At 39.6% G+C, this 16,084-nt stretch overlaps 1 protein-coding gene across 1 annotated transcript in view; it reads right to left on the reverse strand.

Moving 5' to 3' along the window:
* Positions 1-1,420: 1,420 nt before the first annotated feature.
* The window catches only part of UST (uronyl 2-sulfotransferase), a 405,047-nt gene continuing 390,383 nt past the window's right edge, over positions 1,421-16,084 (reverse strand). The window contains exons 6-8 of the mRNA XM_089668626.1: positions 12,034-12,131; positions 10,058-10,215; positions 1,421-4,439 (exon numbers count right to left, since the gene is read on the reverse strand). Coding sequence (XP_089524752.1) covers positions 4,147-4,439; positions 10,058-10,215; positions 12,034-12,131 — 549 coding nt within the window. The 3' untranslated portion in view covers positions 1,421-4,146. The remainder of the gene's footprint in view (positions 4,440-10,057; positions 10,216-12,033; positions 12,132-16,084) is intronic.

Here is a 16,084-nt window from a genome sequence, read left to right on the forward strand (position 1 = left end):
CTATCAGTGCCGCCTATCCGTGCCACCTCATTAGTACTGCCTATCAGTGCCCTTTAGTGCTGCCTATCAGTGCCCATCAGTGCCGCCTATCAGTGCCCATCAGTGCCGCCTCATCAACGCAAATCAGTGAAGGAGAAAAAATACCTGTTTGAAAAATTTTATAAAAGAAACAAATAAACTTTTTTTTTTTCAAATTTTTGCACTTTTTTAATTTATAGCGCAAAAAGTAAAGCGCCCAGTGGCGATTAAATACCACCAAAAGAAAGCTCTATTTGTGAGAAAAAAATGATCAAAATTTCATATGGGTACAATGTTGCATGACCGCGCAATTGTCAATCAAAGTGCGGCAGCGCTGAAAGCTGAAAATTGGCTTGGTAAGGAAGGGGGTATAAGTGCCTGGTAGGCAAGTGGTTAAGCACACTCTTTTTTTTCCTTCAACCAGTGGGTATAATGAAAAAAAAAAACCTTAACAGATTCCTGCATCAACACAAACAACCTTGATGCAGGGATTTCCCCCATTGTTCTGTTGTATTTTGACAGCAAGGGATCCAATAGCTGCAGTGCTGATCAAATGTTGGTTTCCAGCATGACCATTCAACAGACGCCAGTGGTTAGACCGGGTTTTGTTGAGCAGACAGTAGTTCACATGGATCAAAGTTCAATTGGTTCCTGCTGAAATGGCCACTTTTTGGTCCGTGTATACCCTGCCTAAGCAATGGCAGCAGTGAGAAAATGATCCCTCACAACCTATGGTGCTCAAGAAGAAATCCCATGTAATGGCAACTGTAGTGGTTGTTCCTTATTTCAGATTTCCATTCTTTTGCTTCCCTGCCATTAAGAGTACTAGTGGAGGTACAATAAAATTATGAAAAATGTGAGGTATTGGTGGGATCCTAACAAGTGGATTAGGCACATTACTTTCTGACATAAACAGCCAAACTGTTGCTAAGGGGATTTAACAAAGATTATTTCATAAATTCTAAAAAGCATAAAGTCACTTGATACCTTACTTCTAATTTCCTATATCAATTTAGGCACAGTAAAAGAAAGCATAGGTCATTTTCATTTACTTTATGGGTCCTATGAACCACATTTTTGCATGCCTGCATCAGAACTCTGTTAGATCTAGGCCCTTGTAGGTTGACGCTGGTAGGTTTCGTGTAGCATGCCAAACTATTCTCTACTAAAAAGCACCCCTTAACCCTAATGGAATTAGGGTCTGTAGGCACCTTACACAGTGACTATCACAGGACAATGGAATTATAGGTAAATTATAACAATATACTGTGAGTGCTGGAGGGGCAGGAAGATAGGATAAGTGCATTGATCACTGTGCCTGGAATCACATTGCTAAATTCTCACAGTTCTCAGCTGACACCAGTACCAAGCTGTGAGCTACAAAATGTTCCAATGCAATTCATTACACAAGTGTGATGAGTAGTTTATTGTTATTCATCATGCTGGCTGAGCTCTTAATTTAAACACTGCACAATCATTTTCCATAAAGAGTGTTCCATGCTTCTTTATAAGTAGGATGCATACAAGATGGATATGGATGATATGAGTATTTAGAGATATCCTTGCATACTAGTGATGACATATGTCCTGTAGAAATGTGGAATCCCTTGAGGCTCATTTTTATGTGTTTCATGTGCAATAGTTGTCATCAAAAGAAACACAATTTTCAGTGTGGAAAAAGGTTTATTCACACTTCAAAGATGATTTTTCTATTTAGCAGTGTAATGAAATGAATGGTGTATTGAAAACTATAACCTATAACCATAACCTATACCCTCTTGCTTTCATAAGGTTATGTATCTCCCTCATAATTCTGCAGGACAAGAACATCATTCCACTCAGGTATATGTTCCTTGGGGTATGCACAGAAAATACAATTGTTCTGGCTGCTAGCAGTATTTATCTGAAATACCAATATTGGTCCAGATAAATTTATGAACTGTTCAGTACAACAAAAACATGTATGAATGCATTCACAATTAATGGCTGTAGTATTGTTGGTGTCACAGTAGCTTGGTTCAATACAGCAACCTACAATAACCATCAGAGTACTTTGCTTTGGTTTTGTGTGGCTCCCAAAGTCTAAACTTTTCTTTTAAGTTCTGGATAGAGTAGGGCAGGGGTCGACAAATCCCAGGTGCCAGGCCACCCTGGTGACTAGAAATTTCATCTTGGCACCTGGATTCACACACTGCCTCCCACTGACTTCAATGCAAAATCGCATCCCACTGACTTTAATACTAAATCGCATCCCACTGACTTCAATGCTAAATCGCGTCCCATTGACTTCAATACAAAATTGCATTTCATTTCCTTCAATGCAAAATCGTGTCCCATTGACTTCAATGCAAAATTGCCCTTATTGATGCAAAATCAAGTCCCATTGACTTCAATGCATAAACAGTTCCCATTGACTTCAATGCAAAAACTCCTGTCAATAGCAATATGTGAACACTTATCTCCGCATGCCATTCTACTATGTGAATCTGTGAGTTTGGGAACGCATCTAGAATGGCATATGTGTGAACCAAGGTGGCTCCATTCACACATGGGCGTTTTGGGATCACAGCAGATTCACTGTGATCATGCAAGAAAATCATGGCAAAACTGCACCATGTTTTAGGCACCATTGAAAATACCGGAAAACGCAAAACGCATGTTCAAGTACCGGTATTTTCAATGGTGCCTAAAACATGGTGCAGTTTTGCCATGATTTTCTTGCTGCAAAAAGCATTGCATGAAGATTGTTGCCCAAAAGTTGCCTTGCTCTGGGCACTGGCAACCCACAGTACGCTAAACAAAAAAACTGGCTCCTAACTTTTTTAGCTGGCTCCTAGATTTAAAGCAAAACTAGCCCTGGAGTAGGGATTGGTTATGACCTCTTTCAACTCTATTTTGTTGCTTGTTTCCCTTCAGAGAAATTTCCCTTTACTTTCTGTCCCAAAGACACAACAGGAAGAGGAGTCATCTGAAAAGCAAGGGGATATCTTCTCATAGACAGAAGGCAACAGGACAAGATCATCCATTGAAAGATTTCTTCTCACCTATTCCTGTGACAACTCAAAAAATGTTTTTCACCACTTTGTCATCAGGACCAATAAATAAGGTGAATCTTCCTAGCAGGGATACATGCAGCAATACAAAATGTGACGGATGTTCAAATCATTATACAATCTACCAAAAACAAACGTTTTGAGTTTGTATACAATTTAAATTGGTTTTCACTATAAGTACCAAGAGCATTTCAAATTTAATTATAGCAGGATTATTCTCACCAACTTTTAATAAAAATGATTTTTAAAAATGTATTCAAATGTTATCAAGACCATTCACCATCCAGCACAAAACAAACTATTTTTAAAAAAGTTTTTATATCATATAAATTCGATATCTCACTCCTAAACCCATAATGACATAAGCCATGGCACATGTATTTTTCACTGGAATGTTAAATGAATATAAAATGAATTGCTAGAATTGTCCAAAGTCATCTCTCTTAGGATTTAACAAGACATATTTCTATCTTGAGAAGTTCTGAAAATGTTTGCCAATAAGGATGCCAAAAAAAAATAGCCTGCAATTACTTTTCTGCTTAGTGCCCGTAAATCCAGGAATTGACTGTGTTTGGCCTTTATAGGATGCACATAGGTGAGTAAAATGTAAAAGCAGGAACTTTAGAAGTTGGTAAATACTGTGCATAGTTTAAATGAAAAAACATACAAACAAACAAAAAAAAACAAAAAACGGCACCACAGGGATGAAAGATCCATCACATATCAAAAGATGTACCTGGACGCTCTCATGACATAGAACAGTAAATGATCTGATTGCTGTGAGAACTTTCATTCGACTGTGCTGTAGGCTTCCTGCAAAATGCATATACTGGCTAAAACTCAAGTCAACATGCCATAAGTCTTATTTCATTACTCTTCCATCAATCCACTGAACATAAAAAAATAAAAGTAAACACAACCCGCAGAATCGGGTACATGTATTTCCCTAATACCCAACATGTGGGAAAGTGTTAATGCAGTTCAGCATTAACCATGTTCCTTAAGGATTTTTTAACAATAAAAAAGCTTAAGAAATGGATCTGGACTTATAGTCATGACTCGTGATGCCATGACATCACCTCTTATAAATGTCCTCCAACCACTTCTCATCATCTTGATTATCTTCCTCTTCTATTATTGACTCCATTGTTTCCATAGGGATAGGAAATGGGACTAACATTTCTTGACTAGGCAGTTTCTTCACTTGAGATTTAAGTCCAAACTTGCGTTTGAGCAAATGAAATTGTTCTTTGACATAGTAGTAAAATTCATATTCATATTTCATCCGCTGGTAGAGTACTTGTAGGGCATTAGGAGAAGGGAATGTTTTTTTTACTGTGACTGTCAGATTTCCAAGTTTTCTGTGTTCTGCAGTAAAAAAAGTTGCGAAACAAAGGAATTTAACCAGAATACCAAATTTGTACAATTACATACATATTGTATTACAGCCCAACAAGTTAAACAATGGCATTCAATTAATAAAAGTACATTATCTTCTTAAAAAAAACTTATTAAGCACCAAAAATATGGACCACATTGTAAAAACACTAATTGACTCTTAGCATTACTGTAAGTTGATTTCAGTACACAGATGGCTAAACAAAGTACAATAACTCATTTTGTGTCATTTTCTCTTTTCCATTTGGTCTGTATTTGATTTACTTGGTCTGATCTCACAAATCTACTAAGCGACATATCAGCATGGATGTCACATCACTACCTTAAACTCAATCTTTTAAAAACTGAGCTTGTAATATTTCCTCCTCCCCGATCCCCCACTCATGACTTAACCATTAAGATCAACAGGATCACTGGCTAAATCCTGCTGCCTCAACCTCCGGAACAATTCCAAAATCCGCCCCTTCCTGACCAATGACACCACAACTCATCCACACCTTGGTTATATTGATTACTGCAACTCCCTCCTCACTGGTCTACCGTTACACAGGCTATCCCCCCTTCAGTCTATTATCCACACCTTGGTTATATCGATTACTGCAACTCCCTCCTCACTGGTCTACCGTTACACAGGCTATCCCCCGTTCAGTCTATTATGAATGCTGCTGCTAGACTCATACACCTTACCAACCGATCAGTGACTGCTGCCCCTCTCTGCCAATCCCTCCACTGGCTTCCACTAACCCAACGTATAAAATTCAGAATACTAACCACAGCTTACAAAACCATCCACAACACTGCCCCTAGCTTCATCACCAACCTCATCCACAGATACCGCCCAAATTGCCCACTCCGCTTCTCCCATGATAACCTCCTCCCACGCTCGCCTCCAGGACTTCTCCAGAGTCTCTCCCATCCTCTGGAACTCCCTACCACAGCATGTCCGGTCAGCCCCCACCCTGTCTGCCTTTAGGCGATCTTTGAAAACTCACTTCTTCAGGGAAGCCTACCCCACCTGCACCTAAGAACTGTACTTGAATCACCTCCGCCAGATCATCCCCCGCAGCTATCACCTTTCGTATCACCTCCCCCTTCCTTTAGATTGTAAGCTTCAGGAGCAGGGCCCTCCTATTCCTTCTGTACTGAAAGTATTGTAATTGTACTGTCTCCCGTTATATTGTAAAGCGCTGCGCAAAACGTTGGCACTATATAAATCCTGTATAATAATAATAATAGCACCAAGTAAGCAAACTTGAACCAAGTAAACTAACGGCCTTGTGACTACAATCTACAACTTAAAGGAAAGGTTTAGTGGTTTTGGACATAATTTGTTAAAATTTTCTCTGTGTGTGTATATATATATATATATATATATCTGCATCTGTCCCTGCATCCCTGTCAAATTCACCTGTGTGGGGAGTCTGTAACAGCCGATGCATACCCATATGTAATTTCAAATGCAGAAAAATAAGATACCTTTCATCTATGATATTAAATGTAGCAGAGTAACTTATCTATTAATTTCCCTTTTAACATTCGCAGCAAGTGTACACTTAACCACTTTAAGACCAGGTCAATTCTGACAATTTTTTGTTTATATTTAAAAATCAGTATTATTTGCTAGAAAATTACTTAAAATCCATATTTTTAAGCAGAAGCCCTAGAGAATAAAATGGTGGGTGTTGCCAGTTTAGTGTTACACAGGTGGCCTGGTGCTAGAATTATTGCTCTCACTATAACATTTGCAATAGTTCCTCACATATGTGGTGAGAACACCATTTACATATGAGTGTGCGACCTACGTATGAGTTCGCCTTTGCACACAACCCCTGGAGGTGAGGCAGGGAAGCTTTAAAATATTTTTTTATTACTTATTTTAGTACTTTTTTTATATTTACATTGTACTGTAAAATTGTTTTGATCACTTATATTGTTATCACGAAGAATGTAAAGAATGTAAACGTCCCTTGTGACAGCAATAGGCAGCGACAGGTCCTCTTTTCTGAGACATCTGGGGTCTGTTAAACTCCAGATCTCTCCTCAATCCTTTAAAGCTTCAGATCAAACTTGGATTGGTTCGATCCAAAGCTTTCCTTTGACGTAATGACCAGTAAACAACTGGCCAAAACAGGAAGTGACAAAATACTCATTGCTGCCGGTTTCATATAGCACGGGTGGGGTGGTAGAGCCCAGAGAGGCACTACCCCTCCCACCACCTGTAAAAGCAATCCACCAGCTAATTAGCCACTAGAATGGCTTTTGCATAAAAGCTGATCGCCTAATGAAAAAAACAACACTGGGATGATACCTGTAGCACTTGAAAGCCACAACATAAATATACCTATTGTGGTCTTCAAGTGATTGAGGAACCTTTGCCAAAAGAGGAAAACCCACCTAAAATGTACAGCAGGTAAAATAAGTATTGAACACGTCACCATTTTTCTCAGTAAATATATTTCTAAAGGTGCTACTGACATGACATTTTCACCACGTCAGTAACAACCCATGCAATCCATACATACAAAGAAACCAAAACATATAAGTTCAGAAATTATGTGTAAGAAAACAGAATAACATAGGGAAAAAGTATTGAACACATGAAGAAAGGGAGGTGCAAAAAGGCATTGAAAGCCAAGACACCAGCTGCAATCTATCAGTAAGTAGAAAGCAATCCTGCTACTTGTCAGTGCAAATGAATATCAGCTGGTTCAGTCTCAACTGATGGCCTATACAAAGGTGTCTCATTGCCAAGGTATCACTCAAGAAACATCTAATGATGGGTAAAATCAAAGAGCTCTCTCAAGACCTTCGCAACCATATTGTTGGGAAACATACAGATGGTATTGGTTATGGAAGAATTCCTAAACTACTGAATGTTCCAGTGAGCACTGTTGGGGTCATAATCCAGAAGTGGAAAGAACATTTCACCATAAACAGGCCACGACCAGGTACTCCTCACAAGATTTCTGACAAAGGAGTGAAAATAATTATTAGGAGAAATAGTGTCGGGCTCCACTACAAATTGAAAATATGTGTAAATAAATAAATAACATTCCAGCTTCACAACTGTGCATAACAATATCTCTGCAGTTATAGCATTGCTACAAACATGTCCTTATTAAATCCTTGTCTTTGACACTTCTTCCAGTGCTGCGATACAAAATTATAAGCCGTGCAGTTCACCAATCATAAGAAAAATTTGTACACCTTGATCGGTTGTGCTCTCACCTGGCGTACACCCTGTTCCAAATTATTATGCAAATTCTATTTCAGTGTCACAAAGAATAAATATTTTGTTTTTCAGTTTAACTCATGGATGGCATTGTGTGTCAGGGCTCTTGTTTTGGGCCAGAATCATGGGAACAGAGCTGGTCGGCCCCTTTAGGGTCCCCGAAGAGGTAAAGATGACCTCTGCAAAGTATGTGGAGTTTATGACTGACCACTGACCACAAAATATAATTTGCATAATAATTTGGAACAGGGTGTATATGACCAAACCGTTAAGTTTGATCCAAGAGCCAAGTACCACTTGTGGAGAGCTTCAGAAAGACCTGGAATTAGCAGGTACAATTGTCTCAAAGAAGACAATAAGTAATGCCATAACCTGTATGCACGCTCACCATGCAAGACTCCATTGCTGAAGAAAAATCATGTTGAAGCTCATTTAAAGTATGCTTCACAACATTTAGACAAGCCTTTGAAATACTGTGAGATTTTAGTCTGGTCACATGAGACCAAAATGGAACTCTTTGGATACCATAATACACACCATGCTTGGAGGTCAAATGGCACTGCACATCACCCCAAAAACACCATACCAACAGTGAAGTTTGGAGGTGGGAACATCATAGCGTGGGGACGTTTTTCAGTATACAGTACTGACAAACTTCATGTCATTGAAGGAAGGATGAATTGAAAAATGTACCAAGACATTCTTGATAAAAATGTCACGTCAATAGCACCCTTAGAAATGTATTTACCTACAAAAATGGTAACGTGTTCAATACCTATTTTACCCACTGTATATATAGACCTTGTTTTATTTGCCAAAATATTGTTAATTTGAGGCAACCACTTCAGTGATTTGGACACTCCTAAAACACAATAAAACCAGAGGTTGGCTATACAGGAAGTGTAACTCTGCAGCTTCCTGAGCTGCCGCTAACCTACTCATTTGACTATAAAAACATTATCAACTTGATAAAGTCTCCGTTGTCCTCTCTGTCTCAGTTCACACTACTGCTACCTGAAAGTCACGTGACTTGCAGTGTGACTCTGCCAGGCGACTTGAGTACTACTCTGAAGCAACTTTCAGGGAATGTCTGGTTAATCTTCCTGTAATGTCGGATCCAAATCACATCAATATAGATGAGAATCCGACTTAGAGAGGTGACTTCTATTAACGTATATGGGCATAAGTCAGAGAGAAGTCGCCTTGAAGTAGTACAGGAAACTTTTCTAAAGTCGGAGCAACTTCAGTAGTGCTAATTAAGCCGGCTCTCATTGACTAACATGGGATTTCACATGTCATGCGACTTGGGGTCTCACAAGTCGGATCTCAAGTCGTGGCAGTGTGAACTGAGCCTTTCTCTTCACTAAGTCCCCAATGCTTCAAACATAACAGTGCTGTCCAATGTGAGCCCAATTTTCATTCAAGAAGAAGCACTGCCACTATTATATACATTTTCAATATATTGTATAGAATTTGAAAAGTAATTTACTGTATTTTTCGCCGTATAAGACGCACTTTTTCTTCCCCAAAACTGGGGGGGAAATGTCAGTGCGTCTTATAAGGCGAATATGGAGCGGCCGGTCCGGTATTTCCACCGCGGCCGTGTCAGAATACCGGGCCGGCCGCTCAGCTCTGCAGCGGGACCTTACCTGTTCCTCTATCCAGCGGCGTGCTGTCTTCCCGGCTTCTGTAGTGTGGGAACTGGGCATGACAGCCGGGTGCCCAGTGCGCATGCACGAGAAGCGGTGCACTTTGTGAATGGTAAGGGGGTACCTGGGACACATGACAGATCCCAGAAGCCGCCGGACCAATCACAAAGTGCAAGTGCTTCTCGCTCATGCGCACTGGGCACCCGGCTGTCATGCCGAGCGCCATTACAGAAGCCGGGAAGACAGCGCACGGCTGGATCGAGGAACAGGTAAGATCAAACAAAAACTCTGCGGAAGTAAGAGTGGGTACCTGTCAAATTCAGGTACCCGCTCCCCACTTCCCCAAAGGTCAGCAGTCATCTGTACTGTCCGCAGTCTCTGGTCATCCCTGTGCTGTCCGCAGTCTCTGGTCATCCCTGTGCTGTCCGCAGTCTCTGGTCATCTCCTGTACTGTGTCTGCAGTCCATTAGTTCAGAATTTTTTTTTCCTGTTTTCTGCCTCTAAAACCTAGGTGCGTCTTATGGTCAGGTGCGTCTTATACGGCGAAAAATACGGTAATTATTTTTGCAATACGTAATAGTCTGTTTTTTTTACAATAATGCTATTCTGGTTATATTAGCGGTAATCATTTGGTGGAAATTGGAGACAAAGTAGTACTACCATTTGTATACAATTATCAGAATGTTATATAGCTTTTAACCATATACCTGGATTTTTATAAATATTCATGACGTCTTTAAAGTAGTGCGGTAAAAATCTTTCCAACAAAAGTAGAACATCTTCCAGCTCTTCTAGGATTCCAACAAGTAAAAAGTTTTCATTTACGTTTTGTTTTGCACGTTCCAAGGCCCACTCACCAGGATCCCTAAAGGGAATGGAAGTTCATGGGTTGAATAAACTGCAAAGCCTTCAGTTTTGCTACATGAACAAATTGACTTTCTGGGACCTCCGCTCAAACTCTGCAATCAAGTGTTAATAAAAATGCTTATAGAAAATTAAGTTAAGTGAAAATAGGAAGAAAGCATGATCAGGCAAGACTGAGTACGATTTTCCAATTTTTTTCCAACCACCGAGCCTCCAATCATGTTCATTTCAGCATGTCTGCTTTTTAATTGTTTTTGAGAAATGAACATAGATGACCGATTAAGCCATCCTGCATCCACCTATAACTGAAATATCACTTTTAGGCAGACTATGAGTGTCTAAAATATTTGAAACAGGATGTGTCTGAATTTGCCAAAATAACTAACCTGGAAGGTTTTACCCTCTTCATGATCAAGGCATTTTTTTTGCTAATCAGCACTGCACTACTTTAATTGGCAATTGCACAGTCATGCAATACTGTATGTAAATGAATTTGTTTATTATTTTTCACACAAATAGAGGTTTTTTTTGGTGGTATTTGATCACTGGGTTTATTTTTTGCAATATAAAAAAATGACTGAAAATTTTGAAAAAACTAAATATTTTTTACTTTCTGTCATAAAGCATAGCCAATAAAATAAACTTCTGTCATAAATTTAGGCCAAAATGTATTCTGCTACATGCCTTTGGTAAAAAAGAAATCACAATAAGTGTATATTACGGTAATTTGTTTGTGTGGAAGTTATAGCATCTACAAACTATGGTATATATATTTGTTCCTGATGTACTGACAGACTATGACATTTCTCAAGACCGTAAAACTAAAACGCCAGGACAGTACAAATTCCCCCCAAATTACCCCTTTTTGGAAAGTAGACAGTCTGAGGCATTTAATAAGAGGCATGGTGAGTTTTTTGAAGTTGTCACATTTTTTGTCACAATTTTTTTGAAAATGAATACAATATTTTCCACTATTTTTATTTTTTTACATACTATCGCCAGTGCAGTTCAGCGTCATTATATGACTGATGTGGCAGTGATCAGGGACACTTACTGATGATTTTTTTTATTTAATTTTTTTTCATCTTTGATCATGTTTTTACACACTTTCATCAGAGTAGTTCAGTGTCACCATAGTAACACTGTACTACTCTTTTAAGGGGGGGGGGGGGGGGTGATCAGGGATTTTTTTTTCAACGGTCTTGAATGGGTTAACCATTTATGACAGCTGTGATCACTAGTGATCTGTGATTGGCTACAGCTAATCCCATGGGACAGGGTGCTGTGGTTGGCCCAAGTACCATGTGATAGCTGTGGGCCAATCACAACATAGTCAAAACAGCTGTTATGAATGAATTTATTCATTCATAAAAACTTTGTTGACATTGTGATCATGTGATCACATAGCGATCACATGATCACTGGGCCTCCCAATCCACCGGACACAGGAGGGGCATGCTGTGTGCCCCAGTGGGCGCCCAGAGCCGCTCTTAGCCTGAGCAGGCAAAATTATGTACATGTATGTGATTCTGCCTGCAGGTGCCGACCTACCACAGTATATGTATTGTGGTTGGTCGGCAAGTGGATAAAGAAAAAAAAGAGGTCTTCCAGCAATAGAGTAAAATATTTTTATCACTTTCTATAATGGAGCAGTGTAGGGAAGAACAGATTTATATCATAGGACACTTCTGAAACATCCATTTGTTAAAGTTGGGAGTATATAGTGATAGTACAGAATGTGAGACACAATACTTGTACACATCTGGCCAATGTGTATTTCCTATAACTATAGTATAAAAATAAGCACATTACTATTTACCTGCATTTTGGATGTTGTCCACAAAAATATGGAATAATGTAAAATAGTCTGGGATTGGAACACTCTGCATAGTTTCCTAGAATGCACTCATTAATGTCCTAGAGAAAAAAAAAATAGGAGTTGGATTACACATTACCAAGCAATAAATGACATGCACTGATAATCACATAAAAAGACCACTGTGTTTTTTCTAAATGAGGGATGGGATTTTTCACTAATTCACACCAGCTTGCACGCTAAAACATTGCGGCTGGACTCTGTTGTATAGGGGCGTTAAGGAGCGGTGCAATGATTTGTTGCACCAACATTGCACTGTTTAACTTTTTATAAATTCTTTATTTTTGTTGACCAATCAAAAGGTTATACAGTACAGCATGGTAAGACAAACTTACATCTTGTAATATAGGAGCATGTATTCAACATACAACACACTGCGAAAATATCCATATAAAACTGGCAATAGAGTCTAACACACTGAATGTTCACTCAAAGAAGCAGTACTAAATGATCCTGAGTAGGGGAGGAGAGAAAAAAAGGGGGGAGGGAAAGTTGAAGAAAGGGGGAGGGGGCAAGGGAAGAAAGGGAGGGGGGAAGGGAAGGCGATGAGTCCTGTTTACCTTTTTATCTATTTCTTTTAACCACTTCCCGACCGGCCGTTGTATATAAACAGCCGGACGGTGGCACTGCAGGGTCGGGTGGCCGTCTATAAACGGACTCCCCGCACCCTGCTTGTGCGCGCTCCCTGGGAGCGCGCAGCACCGCGATCCAGTGCCCGCTGTGTCCTCCGGACACAGTGAAACACCGATCGTCGGACGGGACCTCTGTACGAGGTCCCGATCATGTGATCACTGATTGGCCAATCAGTGATCACATGCAAAAGTAGTAAGCAAGATGTCACTTCTGACATCATTGCTTACTATGTGTGAAATTTGTGAATGATCACAGAGGTCACATGGTACAAGGCTATTCACAAAAGCCTTGTACCATGTGACAAGCTGTGACCAATCACAGCTCACTCAGTACTTCTCAATGAGTGCAGGAATGCACACAGAGAGAAAGAGAAATGATTGCTTTTACATCCTATATGGGTGTAAAAGCAATCAGTGTAAAAAAAAAAAAAAAAAATCTTTATCACCCCTCACAAGTAGTACAGTGTCACCATGGTGACACTGTACTGCTAGGGTGATAGTATGTAAAAAAAAAAAAAAAAAAAATAATAAAAAAAATAAAAATGTAAAAAAAAATGTTTAAAAATTATAATTTTTGCTTATAAACTAATTTGGATTTTTTTTTTTTACTAAAAAGATAACGGAATAAATTTTGGCTAAGATTTATGATGAAATATTATTTATTTGCAAAATTTTATAAAAAAAACACTGTTTTAAAATTTTTTTGGACATTTCATTTACATAGCAAAAAAATACAAATCCCAGTGGTGAATAAATACCACCAAAATAAAGCTTTATCTATCTAAAAAAAATGGTAAAAAATTCATTTGGGTACAGTGTTGCATGACCGCGCAATTGTCATTCAAAGTGTGATAGCGCTAAAAGCTGAAAATTGCCCTGGTCAGGAAGGGGTAAAAGTGTCCGGTCTGGAAGTGGTTAAATATCAACACAGATGGTGTGACTGAGCACTTGACTTTGATATTCTGGCCAATGAAATGAATTGACGCCCAAGCGCTTGATGAACCTAAATGCGCCTAGCATGTGTTTCTGCCAAAGTACTGCTGCTATGACAAAAAGTGTCTAGGAGAGATCGAAATATATCCAGTGTGCATGAGGCCAAACAAGGAAATCCAGATGTGGATTCAGAGATCAGTGGGGCAAGAAAGGTCAGGGATGTGCAATTCATATCGCCCGACGCCCGTGACATGTAGTTCCGGGCAAGTAGGTTTTTTTTTTGCCTTTTTGGCTCATCTGTCAGGTAAAAAGATTAGGGCACTGCCACCCGATTGCTTTCACATGGCCCAAAGTGCCAGCCACCACCTCCCTGCCCGCTATATGTCCTGGGCTCTGCTTGCCATCTGTGGGTCCGGGACCAGTCAATGGGTGCCTGCGGAATGTCGGGATGCAGTATAGAGGAGGGAGGAGAGCAGACACATCCACTCCCCTTCTTGTCCTGACCCGGAAATGATGTGACATCACCTCCTGGTCCCCATTGACAGATTCCTGGCTAATGCACTGCATTACATTCAGAGGAACACAGGGGAGACATGTAGTGTCTTTTAGACACTGGATGTCTCAAAAAAAAGAACCTGTCACCAAAATGTCATCCTATAGGGGACTTTTTGTCCCCTATGTGGTAAAAAAAAAATTAAGTAAATAAAAAATTATTTTTTTATTGTTTAAAAATGTAAGTTACACCCAAGCATATACCCCCCCCCCCCCACACATTCAAGACCCCCCACCCCACATATGTAGGCATGTACAACTGTAAAAGCAAGCGGTGATATACGCTACATACAATAATTCTAGCACCAGACCTCCTCTGTAACGCTAAACTGACGACCTATAAGAGGCTTTAAAAGTGTCACCTATAGAAAATATAGGGTACTAAAGCTTGCTTCCATTTCAGAAGTGTGCACAAATTTAAGGTTTGATATGATGGATAACTATTTACTCGATGCAATCTCATCTTTTATATTTTACAAAAAACTTGGATAATGTATTGCTTTTTTGCCCTAAAATTAACTTAGTTTATTTGTTCCTGAAATTTTGTGTTTCCTAGACCTTTGTGATAATATCATGTGACATATAAAATTGGAATTACCGCTATTTTATTCTCTAGGGTCTCTGATTTCTGAAAATATATAATGTTATGAGGTTTTGTGTAATCTTTAGGCCTTAAATGATTTTTTTAAACGTGCAAAAAACGCAACAATGGCTCTGGCAACGAAAGGGATAAAGGATAAAGCTCGACACTCCCTTTCCTGACAAGCAGCCAATCGGTGCTCATTACACTGCAAGGTCTCTCTCCTCCCTGCTAGTCCCTTGGTGCAGTGTTGGAGACACACAGGGAGGTGAGGAGGAGATAAACATCACAATGTTAAAAATACTAAACGTAATGACCCAAAGCATACAAGTAATTCAACAAAACAATGGCTGCAACAGCACAGAATACGCCTTCTGGAGTGGCCCAGTCAGAGTCCTGACCTCAACCCGATTGAAATGCTGTGGCATGACCTTAAGAGAGCGATTCACACCAGACATCCCAAGAATATTGCTACACTGAAACAGTTTTGTGAAGAGGAGTGGTCCAGAATTACTCCAGATTGTTGTGCAGGTCTGATCTGCAACTACAGGAAACATTTGGTTGAGGTTATTGCTGCCAAAGGAGGGTCAACCAGTTATTAAGTCCAAAGGTTCACATACTTTTTCCTCCCTGCACTGTGAATGTTTACATGTTATGTGCAATTAAACCATGGCAACATCTAATGTTTGTGTAGTATTATGTTCAGCAGACTGTGTTCTTCTATTGTTGTGACTTAGATGACGTTCAGAGCACATTTTATGCCCAATTCATGCACAAATCCACGTAATCCCAAGGGGTTCACATACTTTTTCTTGCAACTGTATGTCCTTTTCTTCTACATCTTCAGAGTTAAAGTAGTTGAAAACCCCAGACATGAAATATGAACAAAGCATATCCCTCTATAGTGTGTACTTGTCTCAATTATCAAGTGTAATTTCTGTCTGCTACTTTGTCCCTCTGCTATCAGCATGACTCAATTCTGGAAAGTTTTCCTGACACCAAAAGAAAAATGGTGACAGGGGTGGGACCTCCAGCAGATTGACAGATTCAGCTCTGTTCCTGTGAGCTGTGTGAAGGGGGATGTGTCTCATCCCTCCAATCAGCTCTCAAAGATCTCCTTACTGAGCTCTGCAGGGCGTGACTTCAGTTCTCCACCCCCTTTTTTCTGAACTCTCAGGCAAGCTTTATACAGTTGTGTTCAAAATAATAGCAGTGTGTTGAGAAAAGTGAATAAAGCTCAAAATCCTTCTAATAGCTTTTATTTCCATACACACAAATGCATTGGGAACACTACACA

Source organism: Staurois parvus, unplaced genomic scaffold, assembly GCF_062004578.1.
Source record: "Staurois parvus isolate SC_StPar_1 unplaced genomic scaffold, SC_StPar_1.0 ptg000059l, whole genome shotgun sequence".
NCBI classification, from domain to species: Eukaryota; Metazoa; Chordata; class Amphibia; order Anura; family Ranidae; genus Staurois; species Staurois parvus.